General features: G+C 38.9%; 1 protein-coding gene across 7 annotated transcripts in view; it reads left to right on the top strand.

Annotated features, from left to right (window-relative positions):
* LOC139939118 (RNA-binding protein Musashi homolog Rbp6-like) overlaps positions 1–18,386 on the top strand; it is a 198,125-nt gene that overhangs the window by 146,486 nt on the left and 33,253 nt on the right. For all 7 annotated transcript variants that reach the window (XM_071934863.1, XM_071934859.1, XM_071934861.1 and 4 more), the window contains exons 8-9: positions 17,809–17,891; positions 18,121–18,217. In XM_071934863.1, coding sequence (XP_071790964.1) covers positions 17,809–17,891; positions 18,121–18,217 — 180 coding nt within the window. The remainder of the gene's footprint in view (positions 1–17,808; positions 17,892–18,120; positions 18,218–18,386) is intronic.

The following is an 18,386-nucleotide window of genomic DNA, read 5'->3' as shown; positions in this document are numbered from 1 at the left end:
CATTTGCAATTCCAAAGGAGTGAGGAAAAAGAAAAAGAAAAAAAAGTACTACACCTGATAAATTCTTTTAGGAAACTGGCACAAGGGGTTGTGTTTTGTTTGCAACCACGATGGATAGAGAGAGAGAGAGAGATAGGAAAAGAAGTTAAGTGGATGTTGCCCAAGTTGGAAAGGTTAATAAAATAAGCCCAAGGAGGTTGAAATCCCATCTAGCAATGCAGGAATATTACCCAATGTGTGTTTTAATGATATAGTGGAGGACTGATACACTCCGGGCTACTACTCCACTGTGGCTACAATTTGTTTGGGATCTTTTTTTCTTTCTTCGTCTTCTCTTCTTCTTTCCCCTCTGAAGGGAGCTGGATGCTTAGCAAAATAAAATTTGCATCAAGTGGATGTTTTGGTCAGTGGTTGTAATTGTGGTTGTGTCGTGCCTCTATAATGATGCTACGCCTGTTGCTATTGTGTTCTGTTGTTGTTGTATTTGGTCCATATTTTGCTGTTGTTACATTTTAGTTGTTGCATTTGTTTTTCAAGTGGTTGTTTTGGTCAGTGATTGTGGTTGTGTTGTGCTACTGTAATGTTGCTCTGTCTGTATGTGTGTTTTCTGTTGTTGTTTTTTGTCCATATTTTCCGTTTTTCAAGTGGTTGTTTTGGTCAGTGGTTGTGATTGTGTTGCTCTGCCCTTGTGTTTTTGTTTGTTTGTTGTTCTTTGTCCGTTTACATATTTCTTTAATTGTTGATTGTGAATTTCATCCGCGAAAGAACACTGTATGCATTTTTTTGTATTATTGTTTGTTTGATTTTTTTATATTATTTTATATTTTTTTATATAGAATTATCAATATTCTTTTTAGTAGGATTTGAAACTTTGCATTGTGGGAGTATAATCAGGTGAAATGTGCGGTAGCACATTGTGTAAATCTCTTTTGCGCAGTGGTGGTTGACAACTTTATATTTTTATTTCGATGGAATATTTGTTGATATCGAAGGAATCCCTGAAGAATCCCTAGAAAATTTCACCATGAGTTGTTTATTTATTATAAATTTGTTTCACATTATGAAAAGTTAATCATAAATCTTGGAAAAAAAAAAAAAAAGCAACCGAGCATCAGCAAAGCAAACAACTAATCGAGGGTTCAGTCTAAGGTTTATAAAAAAAAACACCAAAAAAACACAAGGGTTTATTTTTTTCATTAATTTTTTAGCACAAGACAAGGAGGGTACGTTAGAACAAACTCCGCAAATCGAATCGATGTGGAGCAAAACTACAAAAGGGCTGCGTTTTAAAATCAATTTTAGACACTTGCAGCCATATCAGTGACCCAATTGAGTGAATTATGTGGGACAAAAAGGACTTTATAAACCAGTAACAGCCTATCAACCACCGTTCTCTAGACTTAGTCATACCGTGTACGCATTGTCATTTCAGCTGCCAGCTTCCCCTTGAAACCTCATCTGTGTAGAAATTAGGAATTGATTCTTTTTTTTTTCATCTTCTTTATTTTGCCCCCCCCCCCCTCCAAAAATAAAATAAAATATAATAATAATAACAATAACTAGGGAGGGAGGTCTTCCAATGTGCCAAATTAGTTAAGAAAATGTTCTGCCCCATAAGAATTCGTTTTGAGATTTGATTAAATTTTGGGTTGAACAAAGGCAAATTGACTGGAACTGGGTTTGAACCTGGGACCTCTAGATTACGCTACCAAATGAGCTTCCCCATTGTTTGCAGTCTCCCTTATTTGGTCAGTATCTTTGTTCGTGGATGCCTGTCAGAAGCCGGTTACTCTTTTGTGGGTTTATAACATGATGATTAAATTTGATCTGAATTTCTATCATAAAAAGCAGGACAGTTCTTTTCAGAACTGAGAAGTCTCTCAAACATCTGATAAATCTTCTCTGTGGTAGTAGAATGAAGAAAGACAGTTCTCTAAAGAACAAACTCTACCTGGCAAGTAGATACACACATGGTGTTACCGCAAACCAAATATATATTGATGCATCACCATGCAATGCCTCAAATCATAAATAATTTCTTGAAGTGGTTTGTTTCAGGGTCAGTGGAAAATGAAAACTAAAAATCAGTTCTCAATTTTTTTCCCGGCAACTCTTTCTCTAAGTAGGATTTGAAACTTTGCATGGTGGAAGTGTAATCAAAAGAGGGTTTTGCGGTAAACACCATGTGAAAATCTCTATTGAGTAGTGTTGTTTCTGAGCAGAACCGATGCTTAATGACTCCAAAAATGTCTTTAGTTCTTGTTCACAAAAGCAGTTAAGATTTTAAGATTGTACCTGGAAGAGGTTTTGTAAAGTAGTAGTTGACACGAACATCTTTGAAAAGGTCACCTTGCTTTTTATAGGAGAATTGCGTGCGATGCGCCGTTTAGGATCCTCAATGCCCCATGAAACCACGATGACCGACCTTTTACTTCATTATATCACGGTATTGCATAAAAATCTCCCGTATTTGTGCCGTATCTCCTTCTATCGTAAAGATCTCTCAAATCTAATAAGGAGCTATAAGACCATCTCCAGGGGCCTTGAAATTGCCGGAGATAGTAACAAAAGAATGAGAAGAAAAGAAATAAAGGGGGGGGGGGGTTGGGGGAGATCCATTTTTGGAGTGAATTCCCGTAGATGATGATGTTCCATGGAGGATCTGATTGATGGAAAGAAGAGTATGCTGAAGAATCTGTGTACCTCGGGCCGTTAGATGAAGAATGGTGGTCCACGTTGTCTGCCATCTCATGCCCCCGTTTGTGTCTCTTCATTTCATCTCTATCTCTCTCTCTTTGATTTCATTCAACTCCTTTGGCTTCTTTTTCTGGCCGTGGATGGAGAAACAAGCTGGCCTGCATCTTGATGTAGGGATTATCCTTTTAGGGGATGGGATGTAAAAATGTTTTTTCCTTAGGCTGTAAGTGATCTCTGGTCTACCGGGGAATGGATATATCTACTAGTTCCTATCCCCTGCAGGCACCTTGCTTCCCACCTGCGCTCTTGCATGCACTGTCTGCTCAGTGTAAAAGGGAAATTCACTCATCTTTTAAACAGTTGTACGTAGACAGGCCTATATGCAACGTTTTATGAAACGGCATGGGCACCAAGGCATTTGCTCCTCGGTAAAGGGCACCCACCCTATGAGGAAATTGTAAATTTCTACTGGAGCCTTTCAAGGGCACCAAGGCAATGACTAGGGGGCATCAAGGCAATCACCTATATTGCCTCTGTGAAGTATCAGGGCTGCATATCACTAAAGACAAACTTTTAAAGGAACACATTGCCTTGGATTGGTCGAGTTGGTCTTTGAATAGTGTTTGTAACCGTTTGTTATGAAATGCATATGGTTAGAAAGAATTTGAAAGTAGAATAGAATGATCCACACAAATTTGCCTCTTAATTACGTGGTTTTCCTTTTACTTTGTTAACTAACACGGTCGGGCCATTTATGGGAGTAAAACATTTGACTCCCATAAATGGCCGATCATGTTAGTCGACGAGGTAAAGGGAAAACCACGCAATTTCGAGTGATTACTTGTGTGGATTATTATACTTTTAAAATATCTTTCTAATCATATGCATTTTATAACAATGGTTACAAACGCTTTTCAAAGACCAACTCGACCGATCTAAGGCAACGTGTGTGGTTTTAAGTAAAAAAATTCCTATATGAATGATTGAAGCATTGACACTGCTAGTTCCGATGCGCCTACATTGTTAGTTGCATAAGGCATATGACTAAATAATACTTCAAGATGAGGCGGATTGTAGGCCTGTATGCATCATGTTTGAAAGGGCAAAGGCACTAAGGCATTTATTTTGTAAAGGGCACCCTACGAGGAAATTTCTACTGGAGCATTTCAAGGGCACCAAGGCAGTGACCAGGGGAATGGAGGCAAGGTGAGGTATCAGGTCTGGGATTGAATTAAGATGTACAAATGTACTTAACATGGGACACAGTGATATATTGATTACACCAAGCAGATTGCTTCAACATTTTGGGAAAGGTTGGGGGGGGGGGCGAGAAGGGAGGGGATTATTTTTATTCCAATCAGTACTAACTCTCTATCCATCATGTTTGGGATATATCATTTCCCTTAGTCTCACTGAGTCATCAACTACGCGCTGAATTACCTTCCACCAGGATGAGTTTCTGGACCGTAGATGGGGGTTGACGACCGGTGTGAGCACTGATGCAATATGCACTCAAACATCTCTCTCTCACATCTCTTCTCTTTTTAACTCTTCCTCTTCGTTTATCATCTGCTCACTTTTTTTCTTCTTTTTTTTCTGCCTTTGCACCCCACGTTTGCCTAATTTCTCGCTTGGTTTCACCACGAGCAGATTTAAAGGTCAGGATGGGCTGGCAAACACGGAGCTATAATTTCTGCAATCTGATTGGAGTAGAGACGTGTTAAGGGTACCTGACCTGTCAAGGTTTCATTTTGGGCCCAGCGGTTTTTGTTGTTTATAACGGAAAAGCGGTGCGTGAGAGGCACTCAAAGCACTGTGTCTCCAGGACATTAACGCGTATTCTTACGCATGCTAATGATACGGCATTGTCAATTGGATAATGCTTTGCGCTCCTGTACAGTGTCCTAGCCATGATGGGCGGTGCCGGGCGGGCATTCCAGAACTAACAAGTTTCGTCCAGCACTCTGAACAAAATACATAAGGCTGCCCAGCACAGATTCCCCCCCAGATTGCACTTCAGCATTGATAGCCCCATATCTAAACAGGAATCGTTTTGTTGAACCGCTCGCCCTTGGTGGACTAAATTTGATTTAGAGCCCACCACTAAAATTGGTCAAGCTACAACACTGGTCCTGTGAAATGGCAACTTGTTTCTTACATCCAGATAGGTACATGTACACACGTGCCATGTCAATTTTTTATTACTCAAAAAGACGATCAGAGCATACTGATCGAAACGTCGAGTTAAACCAACGGTTCTTTTCAGAACCACCCCAACATGGTGTTACCTCAAACTCTTCTATATCTTATTTCCACCATGCAAAGTTTCAAATCCTACTTACTCAAAGCTTATTTACGCTTCACTCCATAAATGAGAGAACAAAATATGAGAAAAAAAATTCTCAGGAAGTTACCTAGAAATCTGAACTATTTTTTATTTCTGCGCTGAAGAGAAAACTGGAGCTGAAAAATCAATCTGTGGGAGGGTGAAGAGGATTGCTGTGATGTGTGGGGTCGAATTTTGTCGTTTTTTTCTTTCTTCGTCTCCCTTTTCTACTTGAGTAGTCAGGATCCAGCGAGCACCCTGTATAGGAATTGCTTACAGCGCCTCAAAATGGTCTCCTATCAACAGGAAATTGAAACAAAATGGAGGCTGTTGTGGCTCTTTATGTTACGATCAATCACTTTGACAAGGATTTGTTCGATATATGGTGGTACAGATGGTGGCAAATGGTATTAGGTTGCCATCATCACAAACCCAAGGAATCCCAACACAAACGCCAAACCGAAGAAAAAAAAAAACACAGCAGATTTTCTTCTCCTATGGATTTTTGTTTTCTGGGTGTCTTTATTCGGGGGTTTGTTTCTATGGATTTTTGACGTGCAGCTGTGGTGTATATCTGATACATTAATATCAAATTATGTTGTGGCCTGTAAGTGATGTGTATTTTTATCTCCGCTGTTTAGTTACAACTCTACTTTAGCGTTTGGAATGGAAGTTTCTCTGAACCTGTTATTCTAGTCAAATTCGTTGCGAAATAATTGTCTTACACTACAAATTGTCATTGTCAACTTAAGGTATACATATTTTGGGCGGAACATCTTGTGTGGTCAAATACAAATTGCAAAGAACTTTCTCTGAACAACCTCCCAAGTAAAATTGGTCACCCATTGGGACTGGATTTAAAGACTCTCAAAGCCCAGGTCAAAATTCCAGTTGAACCTAGTTAACTGGGGTCAACTGGTTAAACTGGATAGTGACCAAACTCGTCCATTTTCCATATTAACCAACTGGTTTGGACTAGGTTTAACTGTGTTCAACTAGGTTTAAATTATGAACCAGTTGGTGTCTGTCCATTTTCCATATTAAACCAACTGGTTTTAACTGTGTTTAACTAGTTTACCAACTGGTTTTCAACTAGTTCCAGTTAAACACAGTTTAACTAGGTTCAACTGGAATTTTGACCAGGGAGTCACTGTGTCTTACTTTGGTTTCCACAGTTGAAAAAGGCCTACTTATGGTCTCTTTAATGTGCACAGACCACTGTTTTTCATTGTTTTCACTGAAAGAGGACCAACAAATGTGCTGAAATTTTCCTTAAGTTGACTTTTATGGACAATTTGAAATTAGTTACATTGTACTTTCCTAAGTATTAATGGCACACATAAAGCTGAATGTGGACCAACTAATTATGTGCTAGAAGAATTTCACAAGTTGTTTTTTATGCATTTATAGAAAACTGGACAATTACTTTTTTAATTATGTATATTGTACTTTCCTAAGTATTAATGACACACATAAAGCACTCAGTCCTTGTGTCCTATTTGGGTTGATCACACATTGATGATGATAACTCCCTCATCTCCCCCCCCCCTTATAACGAGACAATCATCTCTGAGACTGACACATCCTCGCTAAATCTCTCTCAAATCGTTTGCTCACACGGTACTTCAGCTTTCTTCCCACTCATGTGTCAAATAGAAAAAAGAAAGGAAAAAAAAAAACCTCTCCAAAACATTGATGCTTAGAGCAGGCGGGGACTGGGGTAGCAATCCACCACCTAATCAAAATGGAGTTGTGCAAACACTCAAAAAGCACACTTTTTTTTTTTTTTTATATAAAGCTGAAACTAATCCAATATTGTTGGATCTCGGCACATCACTTGTCAGGAGGATCGACTCCCCCTGTCAGTCTGTGCGTTGGTCAGCGTAACCTAATGGAGCGGTCAGCATGCACAAGGGCACGGCGTTGATTACGGTTGGACAGGCCCATCGCAAGAGACCAAACTGCACTGACGTAGTGTACAAAGAGACGTACAAAGAGCGTTCGTTGCACTGTGACCTCCAATACAAAGTACACACAGGTGGAAAGCATCCCTGAGTGCCAAATACAGAGACGCAGAAGGAGGAATCATTCAGGGAAAACAGCAGAATTCTTTATCAAAAGGAGTGCTGACAAGTAATGCATACTTATGAGATTACTTATTTATTGCATAATCCGAGCCGAGTGTCATCGGACGCGCTGATACCCATTTGGTTAACACATCATCGATGGAGAAGAAGACAAAAAAAAGGGAGGAAATTCTGGCAGTGATGGTTTCACCTTTTGGAGAGGCAGTATAAATATTTCACCGAGATACCGAGATAGTACATTGACATAAACCATCCACAGAGAGATTTCGTCTTTGTCATAACAATTTTTTTTTGCTAAGAGATAAAAATCACTAAATAATCCCCCCTCCCTCCCTCCTCGCTGGAGAACACTCTGGAAATTAAACTTTTGTGGTGTGTCAAAATTGTTTGAAGGAATGTGAATTAGGCGCTGAGGTGAAGTTTGTACGGTATGTAATGTGTGGGGTTCAAATTTGTATTGAATTTTGTTGCCTATTTAATGTGGATGCATGATTTTGCCATGTAGGATAATAACAAATAATGTTTGTGTTAATTTATTATGTGCTATATCTGTCGTAAATGTCTATCGTAAAATCAAATCAGATGAAGATTGTTGAATGATATTATGAGACGAAGCGACAGAAATACAACACCTTGAAAGGTATACAAAGTGAGATGGCACGAATTGCTTCCAGACTATGCAAGAAACACTGGGGCAAACCCCTTCTCTTTCTAATTTAAGTATATTGTATACTTAAACATACTTTATGCTGAAGACACAGACAAGTGCCAAGGCCAGGACTTGAACCCACACTCTGCTGATCAGAAACACCAGAGATTGAGTCCATAAGCTATTTGAGATATGGTGAACACATTCATTATAAGTTATCACACAAGCGCGAGTGGAATTCGGAAAAATATAGCTCTTCTGCGTCCGGCCGAGTTGGATATGGGACGCAGATGCGCTATACTTTCCGTATTTCCTCAAGCGCGCGTGTGATAACGTATTTATCTTCAAGCAAACTTGGCGCGTGACATAGAACACACAGTACGCATGGTAGTGATATTAGCCGTGCAATATAGGTTTTTATCACCACTCCATTCTGCGAATCTGATTGGAGGATTAGCGCGTACTTGAAGATAAATGACATTATTGGTTTTGGGTAGATTTGTCTGTACACACCCACACCAAGCAGTGTACTCCTAGTGTCCGCCATGTACCTCAAAAAGGCCGCTTGCGCTTAACTGCTTGACTATGATTTGCCAAATAGAACAATGAATGGGTTTATTGGAAGGAGTTATAAAAGAGATGATAATTTGCATCGGGGATAAAGAATATTAATTTTGGTTTTTACCCATACACCGATGTGTGTTAGCACTGTATACTCAGTACTTTCCCGAGTCCTGTGAAAAAAACATCACAGGCATGTTACTCGGGTGGGATTCGAACCCACGACCATTGCAATTCTAGAGCAGTGTCTTACCAACTAGAGGAGTTATAAAGTTAACTCATTTTACGGCAATTGTTTTTCTTCAGAAAGGTTATCATTCAGAGTTGTTTGCTTCAGACACTATTTGATCATTTGGGAAATAAAAAAGTTATTTGGACTTGAAGTTTGCTCAATATTAGGAGTCTCTGCTGGCTGAATGAAACTTCCTGAACAAAATCTCCAGTGTAGTCGATAAAGTTCCAAAAACAATCAAGTCTGTCTGCCAGTCCAAGTATTGATCTATTTGTCCGTTTTCCGAGGCTTATTTGTTCCCATCTTCACTAACTGCTCCCTATGACCTGTGACCTCACAGTGTAACTGTGAGTTTCGTTATGTGATTAAATGTATGGGAAACCGGTGTACCACGCACACATGTTTGACCGTCTAAATTTGAGCTTTAGTTGTCAAATTTCCCCCTTCTGCCCAGAACTATTTGAGAATGTCATATTTATACACATTTTTTATTGTTGTAAATCTGTTGAATTATTGACTAAAATTGACTCGACGACGCTAGGCATGTTGTTGAGAAGCAGACAGTATTAATGGAAACTCTGAAGGTCAATGGAGGACGTTGTAGGGATGTGTTGTCTTCGACTGGGTAATGATTTCTTGATGTGTTCTCTGTAGTGAGCTCTTTCGCTAACGTCGCATGATTCGTCTTGATGATTTGTTCCAATACAATTTGAATTTTCCTTATAGAAAGCCCCTTACCAGAGGAAAACTGTCGTGCGCCTTCAAGAACGAAATTCAAGGCCTACAAGTCAATATATGGCTGTGCTGCATCCCTACTTTTTGTTCATGTGTTTTTTTCTCCTACATGTAATATGCTTAATGTTCGGTCGTCCTAGGTTTAATTTGTGTTAATAACTTGACAAGAAAACCCTTAATAAAAACAACCATTGCCACCTCTTTTGTAGTGTCAGTTGCCCTGACTTTACTGTTGCAGTCTGAAAGCTCACTTGAAAAAAAAAACAAAAAAAAACAGTGATTGCTCTTTGAGGCGATTTGCCGGCATCCTAATTAGTATTCTCGTCATGATTTGCATAACACAGAACCTGTTTCTCTCTGACTAATGGCTTTGACACTGAGCTTGTTGGTTAGCGCCCTGGGGGCATCAATGTTTTAAAGGACCGTCTTCATTTGCATATTTGTGGTTATGACAGAAACCTGGTTCAGTCAACTGTACATAACAAGGTCAAGGTGGTATTGGACTTGACGACCTTCCCTTGCTTGGATGAGCAGAAATAGGACTTATACAAATAAACCACAAAATCTGAGTCAAGGCCTTAAACAATAAGTCTTGAAACAAAATACATAGTAAGCTTTAAAGCTGGCCATTTGAATGTAAAATACAAGAATGGTCAAACTTACGCTTAGATAGAGATATTTTTTCCTCGGTAAATAATAAAGGTAGGAAATACAGGCGTATGAGAGGACTTGGTTATGGATCTTTTGTTACCGCTATACATGTAGGTTTCTTTATGATACATACTTTGGAAAGAGCCGTCTCATGGAATCCATTGGTTTTATTCTTTCTAACATAACAAGTTTGGGTCGTTTAATTTCTGGCAATTTAAAGGCACTGGGCACCTTTGGTAATTGTCAAAGACCAATCTTCTCAGTCTCACATGGTGTATCTCCAAAATATATGCATAAAATAAAAAATCTGTGAAAATTTGAGCTCAATTGGTAGTCGAAGTTGCGAGATGATTGAAAAAACTCCCTTGTCACCTGAAGTTGTTTGCTTTCAGATGCTTGATTTTGGGGACCTCCAAGTATAATTCTGAGGTCTCAAAAGCAAATTCGTGGAAAGTTACTTCTTTTTCGAAAGCCACCGTACTTCAGAGGACGCTGTTTTTCTTAATGTTATATACTCCCAACAGCTCTCCATTGCTTGTTACCAAGTAAGTTTTTATGCTAATAGTTATTTTGAGTAATTACCAATACTAGTGTGGACTGCCTTTAGCAGAAAGATTAGAAGTTTGACAGTTATGTGAAGGACCCCAAGATTGTTGTGTTCTTTACTCCCAGAGGAGAGGAGAGATTATGCTTTGTAATTTCCTTCAATGAATGATCCCTTTGGTCTTACTCTGACACTCTGTTTGTACTGTGTGCACACGTACCCTCATGGTTGATATTATCGTTCATAGGTTAACAATCCAAGCTTTGGGAGTCTCTAGAGCAAAAACAATAACAGCACAATATTGATAGAAGTGCACTTTCATGCGTCTTAAAACTACAGTGTGTAGTTTTTGCAAAACATTTTTCTTAAAGAGTGGCTTGTTTCCCCCCTTTCTGCATTTCGCCGCCGTAATGTCCTCTAGTCAAGCAGGCAGAACCATGGCGTCGGGCTCTTCAAGATTTGCAGGGGCACCAAAACGTGCCATCCTATCGACTCTCTGAGTGTACAGGGGGAAAGGAATAGAAGAAGATAAAATAAAAGGGTGCCCTGCATTCGTCGGTATTCGTGCGTCACTAGCAAGCAAGTCCTTTATTAAATGTTCATTGTTCATTCCAATCTTGTCTTGTTTGCAACCTTACTGCTGCGCGGGGGTTTGCAATAGATAGCTCCAGTAGGCAGAGTGAGAGAGGAGATTATTTCTTTTCCCAAGGTCGAGGTCAGGGAATTATCAGTGAACTGCGCATAGATGGCCGTTTGCGGTCGTTGCCACTGGTTATATGTTACATGAACTTCTATACCGCAGGGACTGTGTCAGGAGAATGGGGGGAGGGATGTTTCTACACAATACATTGTACATGCAAATTACTTTACAATGGGCGTGTTGATATATATGGCAGTGGCGTTTATAGAGGATTAGAATTTGCTTTTAGTGGAGAGTTGTCTGCTGGATAATTTTATTATACTCCGCGACATTAATGCATCAATAGTATTATTTTGTGCGTACGGTTCTGATTATTTGAAGTGTTCCCAAAATATATTGAAGTAGTGGATGTTTCAGCATGTGCTTCCAATAAATTATTTCTTAGATAAGAATTTAAATGCCTCTCTCTGTCAATATTTAACCGTACGTGCTTCAAACCATTTGTCTTGATGAAAACAATAGCTACTCTATATCAAACAAAAAATAGCTGCTCTGGATAATTAAAACCTTTTCATTACGCGCCAATTAAATAAGCGTTTATTATGACACTATGCTGACATTTCAACAAGCCTTTCACTTCTAATACAAACAAGTGAAACAGGATACCATGTTGATATAATCTGTTTTTCTCCCTGCCACTGATGTCCAAATCACAGTTGGTGACTAGCGGAGCCTTTGTACAGTGTCTCCATATCCATTTTTTAATCAGCGACTATCATTACTAGCCACGTTTTTCTCGATCCGTATGAACCTGTATTTCTCGATCCGTATTAAAAAATACCTGACAGTTTCATGTACAGGTAAGCGAAGGTCGTATCGGCCCCAGTAATTGCACGGAGCGTGCCTTCCATCACGCTTATTTTAATTGAATACAATGCCCACTTTAGAGGGTTATTGATCGCCCCTGCCCAGCCCCCCCCCCCCTCTCCTCCTCCCCCTCACTATTAAGGCACCAGTTGTCACTTTTTAAATGATGCGCAGGATGTACATGGGGGAAACGGCCTGAGAGTGATTCCACTCCAAAGTACATATTTTTTTTAAGGATGCATTCCTCCTCTCTTCGGATGGCTATCAACACTTACTGACAAATTAAAAGTTGAGCTGAGCTTTCTAAAAGGAGCTGGGGTCGATTTCACAAAGAGTTAGGACTAGTCCTAACTTAGGACTAGTCCTAGGAGATATACACATTGCATGGACAGTCCTAAGTTAGGACGAGTAACTGGTCCTAACTCGAGATAAGACTAGTCCTAACTCTTTGTGAAATCCACCCCTGGACACTATCGGTCATCACTCAAAATAGTTGTTATCATAGAAACTTACTTGGTAATGAGTAATGGAGAGATGTTGATAGTATAAAACATTGTGAGAAATGACTCCCTCTGAAGTAGTTTTTGAGCAAGAAGTAATTTCTCACTAAAATACTTGAATTGGATTTCAAGACCTCAGAATTTGATTGTGAGGTTTGTGCCCTGTGCTTTTGCTGCGGTGCCCTATGCAAAGTTCTATTACAAACTTACAGTTTCCCCATTTAGGTGCCCCTTACCAGAGGAAAATTGTTGTGCCCCTTCTAGAGGAAAGTGTACAGTTTGGAACCCATTTTTTCAATTTCCATTTTTTGACACATTTTTACCAAGCCCCAGTTAAAACCTTGGTTCACCCATTGCTTCCACCATGGTTCAACCAGTAATTTGTTTTCTTCTTTCCACTACACAACGTTCATCAGCCAACAGAGTCCCATAAAGCCTGTTTAGAAATGTAAATTGAGCCCAACAATTACTGTCAATATTTACTTCTGCCAGTTAGTGTGTACTTATTTTTTTCTCCCCTCTGTAATGATTAATGGAGTCCTGTGTTGTGCAACCAGTGTTAAATTCTGCACGGGTTTTCACAGGTCAAGTGTGAAGGTGGTTTTTTTTCAATACCAAACAGCTGCAGCAACAGACATGGGAAATGAACACAAGCGCTTTAGTCCTTGGTTTGCTCTGGTTTCATTCGTTTCTCCAACACTTTTGCAGGCCCTAAATCATCCCACAGCGATTGCCGTGGTGCCCTGTGCTTCTGCTATGGTGCCCTCTGCAAAGTTCAAATACAAATTTACGTTTTCCTTAACAGACTTTGGAAATAAACATGAGCGCTTTAGTCCTTGGTTTGCTTTGGTTCCTATGTGTTTCTCCAACACTTTTTTGCAGGCTTTGAAATAACCCCTGGCCCTCCATAGCAATTGCCATGGCGCCCTTTGCAAAGTTCTAATACAAATTCTAAATTTTCTGCAACAGACATGAGAAATAAACACAAGCGTTTGGTCCTTGGTTTGCTATTTATTTCTCCAACATGTTCACAGGCCTCAAAATTACCAAGGGCACCCCACAGCAATTGCCATGGTGCCCTCTGCAATTGCTGTGGTGCCCTTTGCAAAGTTCCAATAACATTTTTATCACTTTCCTCACAGTGTGCCCAGGACCAGAGGAAAATGTACATGCCCCATTAATAATGCAATTCAAGACAGTTTTTTTTAAGTGCCTATACTGTTCTTCTGATTTTGTTTGTAATCATTTTTTGACAAATGAGTCATCATTTTGGATTGCTTCTTGAAATAACACTAAAAGTAACATGCTGCTAAAAATAAAAAAGGGATTTGTACATTTTGTTGACACTGTAAATTGTTATGTGAAGGAACCCCAGCAAAACATCTGAAATACAGATGCAGTGATCACCCTTGTCAGTCTTCTAAAATCATGTTTCAATCAGGTTGAAATACGATTTTCATCCAAAGTCAACATTTCTTCTGGTTTGAAAATATTGCCACCTATAAATATGAAAACCTTTCTCCGCAATGTAGGGCATTTTTGGAGCTGACTCGTCTATTTGAACAAGACATAGGTTTGAGTATAAAAAATATCTGAAAGATCAACACACAGTCGTTATTTGTTTGTTTTTGTGTGTTTTCTTTTTTTGGCGGGAGACTAAGTTGTTGAAATGAGTGACTGTTGTATTAATGTCAATAATGTCATGGTCAGTTCAGTTGTTTGCTGAGTCCCTTCTCGTCTCTAGAGATACTGTCACTTCCCTAGCAACCAGAAAATAAGCCTGCATTTGAAGAGATAATGGGAGACAGTTTTTATTTGCTGGCCAGTTGAAAATTCTTAATAGTACGCCCTGAAAGGGTGATGGTTCTCTGTATTAGTGTAAAAATGGGAGACTGAGATGCTGGCGCCAGGAGACACAACAGTCCTTTTTGTGTTTCTGAGCGTGCGCGCACATGTCTCAGTATTGCAGGCTTAGGTCTGAGCACCTGAACGTAGAAAAAGGACTTTCCAAAGGTCTCCCATTGAATAGATTGAGGAAGGTTTGGCTAATTTTGTTTTGAGCTAAAATCGTTCGCTCTTCAGTTTTGGACTATAGAATTTGGCTATGCAGAAATAATGTAATAACCGTTTGTCGTCTAAAGTAAAAGTAAAATGGTTTTCCTTAATTGTGTTCAAATTGTTAAGTAGTTGTCTGAAACTGAGTAAAACAGCTTAGTTTTGAGCCCAAAACTCGATGCTTTTGGGTGACACAGAGTGCAGTTACTGGTCTTCGACAATAACCAATGTGTGTCTGTGTGCTGTAAAAGGACAATTGTGTTATGCCTATTGTCTGAATAAATATTTTTGTTCAGCAGAAAATTTCCATGGAACCAGTCCTTTACATTACACCACGTGTCATTTTGACGTTTAATCAGACAGCATACGTGTGGTTTTCTCCGCTTAGCAGATGTTGTGAATTTCGGTTAATACCACCAGGTTAAACAGGTGTCAATCGTTTGTTTTAAAAGTGCCAGATCATTTCTCTCCTTAGAATTTGAACCAGTTGTTTCTGTAACCCTTTCAAAAGTACTTTTCTCACCACAGTGATCTATAACCAATAACTGGGTCAGATGTGTTCTGATCACTAATCAATAACTTACAAACATCTGTCTAAATAGAAAAAGCTCTTCTTTGTGTTTATTTATGTATTTTTGTTGTTTGAATTATTTTATTTATCCCGGATACCCAGTGGGAAAAAAATATTGTCGCCATTTTGACCCTGCTTATTGATTTCAAGAGTAAAATTAGAATGTTGTAATTATTTGGTAATTATTTAGTAATTAAGTGTACAGCAGCTTTCGATAGTGTAAAGCATTTTGAGAAACATTTTACTTCAAATTAATGTTGTCATGAGTGAAAATTCTTTAAGTTGTTATCCCAACAAATTTGAATATAAAAAGCAGTATTGCTTCTAACATGAAAACTTCCTATTAAGGGTTATTCTTCACCGGATTTTCGCCAATATCTCAAAAACACATTGAAAATTTCAATACAACGGATAAAATCAATCCAATGATTCCAAAAACCAAAGGTATACTTTGCAACAGTAATCTTTTTCTTAATTCATAATCATATATCTATTTTTTTTTCATATTATTTTCTTTTAAAAGTTTCGACATATAAATTTGTTTGAGCCATGCTTTCAACTAATGCTGCATGTGTCAACACGAAGTATTTAGTCAGGAAACACTTATGGCTTTATACTAAGAGGCTGCTAGGAATTTGTGTTCTATAAAATGCTGCAATCTAATGGCTCTTTTGAGTGACGGCGGTAAATATTATTCCATTACTGGAGCACAATTCAGCAACGATTGAAGCATTGTGTTGCCAAAACCTTCATTATTCTTTTGTTGATGACGTTGATTGTGATTATAATCAAACAAATCTGTTATAATATACATTTTCATACGTAATCAGGCTAGGTTTGCGGTAGCACAATGTGTAAATCTCTTTTGAGTAGTGTTGATTCTGTTGTACCATTTAAAGACACTGGACACTATTGGTAATTGTCAAAGACCAGTCTTCTCACACTTGGTGTATCTCAACATATGCATGAAATATCGACCTTTGAAAATTTTACCTCAATTGGTCGTCGAAGTTACGAGAATAATGGAAGAAAAAAACACCCTTATCACACAGCTTACATGTAGGTCTTGAATTCAATTCAAATATTTTAGTGAGAAATTACTTCTCTCTCAAAAACTATGTTACTTCAGAGGGAGCCGTTTCTCACAATGTTTTATACTGTCAACAGCTCTCCATTACTTGTTACCAAGTATGGTTTTATGCCAGTAATTATTTTAGAGTAATTACCAAGTGTCCAGTGCCTTTAAAGATTTAGCTCGAATACCATTGCCAATACTTATTAAAAGATATTTACACATGGTGCTGCCACAAACCCCTCCTGATGCTTCTCCCTCCAGGCGAAGTTTTAAATCCTACTTATCTCAGGCCTTCACAAAGACTTCACAAAGGCAATGAAGGCGATTTCCTCCATGCCCCCTGGTCATTGCCTTGGTGCCCTTGAAATGCTCCAGTAGAAATTCACAATTTCCTCATAGGATGCCCTCTATCAAGGAGAAAATGCCTTGGTGCCCTTGCCCTTTCAAAAACAAAGCATACAGGCCTGTTAGTAGTTGCACATAAGTTACTTGTAGTTGGCGTTGTAAAGAGCTACATCTTTAACAGTACAGGAATGAGAGATTTCTGATTTCCTGGAGTACGTGTCTTATGTCATAAAAAAAGTCCAGCATTTAATGACGATGTAAAAGTAACCATGGGCAAACATTGCTTTTCCTTTTTAAATGGCGCCAGCCATAGTCCATCATCGCCAAGATCCTTCATCGCCAAGATCCCTCATTCGACAACGCCATCCCCCTATCCCCCCCCCCTCCATATCTAAATATTCATCCCCCAAAAGCAAATTCTAAACAACAGAATGCGCACGTAAACTAATAACGTATATTATGTACATATTTCCGTAGCCGGCGTGTCCCAGACTAACGGCACGTAAAGACCCCTCTCATATGTTAGTGTGTGGGCTTTTGTCTCCGCAGCTGAACTACACAATGATCTGCTACGTATTGTACTCTGATACTGTTTAAACAGCGTCTTGTTTGAATTTTAAAGATGGATCAAGTTTAGGGGGTCTACAAAAGGAGAAAAAGATAAACCAGTAATGAGTTTGAACCCCTTTACTGTTAAGAGAGGACCGTTGTCTGTGGGCTGTGTGCTGGACAAACTTGAGGCGTATGTGTTATCAATGCGATGGCGTTGAGCCAAGTGCGTGCAGTAAACACCACTTCATGGACCTTGGTGCCCAATAAATTACAAAATAAACAGGTCAGAAGAAAGAAAAAAAAAGAAAGAACAAAAAAAATCAAGCAACTCGACTAGTAGATAGTGGGTTTTTTCAAACTACTGGGTTTTAATAAGATTTTTGTTTTTTTGAAGTAAATACTTTGGCTGCATATTGCACCGCGGCACTGTGTTAACCATTACAAAGGTCTTTGTAAATGATTTGGTCTTATTTTTCAAAAACGTCTCTTCAAAAATCTCCGCAATACTTGCCAGAAAATACTGTATGTGAAAGCGCCTTGAGCATCACTGAGCGACGGATATGAGCGCTGTATAAGGAGCTACTTTTATTATTATCGATATTAAATTATTTGTTTTGATTTGAACGATATTTTAAGATGCCTGTGGGCATTTCTTTCTTATGCTGGATATAATGTTTAATAATGATTTTTGTTTCCCATTCTTCTTGTGTGTGTTGTGCAGGTTTTGGTTTTGTGGTCATGGAGAATGAAGACAACGTTGACAAGATCTGTGATATGCACTACCATGAAGTTAAAGACAAAATGGTGGGTGAAACTTTTTTTCCTTTCGGAATGGTTTTAAACTTTTATATTTGGCTTACGGTAACACCATGTGTGTATCTAATTGCCAGGTAGAGTTTTTTCCCTAGAGAATTGTCTAGCTTTATATTCTACTATCTACTATTCTAAGATTAATTTTTGTTTTTAGCGATGTCATGTGTTTGTTCCGAAGCTTTAATTGTTTGTATTCTTTCATCTCCTGCTCCTGTCGCAGGTCGAGGCCAAGAAAGCGCAACCCAAGGAAGTCATGATGCCTCAGAATCAGCTACGTCAACGGACAGCGCTCATGAGGAACATGTACGGCATGTACGGTAAGTACCAAAGGCAGTCCAGTGTTCTCCCTTAAAGGCAGTGGACACTATTGGTAATTACTCAAAATAATTATTAGCACAAAACCTTACTTGCTAACGAGTAATGTGGAGAGGTTGATAGTATAAAACAGAACTGGCTCCCTCTGAAGTGACGTAGTTTTCGAGAAAG

The sequence above is a fragment of the Asterias amurensis genome, chromosome 6 (genome assembly GCF_032118995.1).
Source record: "Asterias amurensis chromosome 6, ASM3211899v1".
Classification (NCBI taxonomy): domain Eukaryota; kingdom Metazoa; phylum Echinodermata; class Asteroidea; order Forcipulatida; family Asteriidae; genus Asterias; species Asterias amurensis.
Note: the sequence above shows the minus strand (reverse complement) of the source record. Positions and strands in the feature narration are given on the sequence as shown.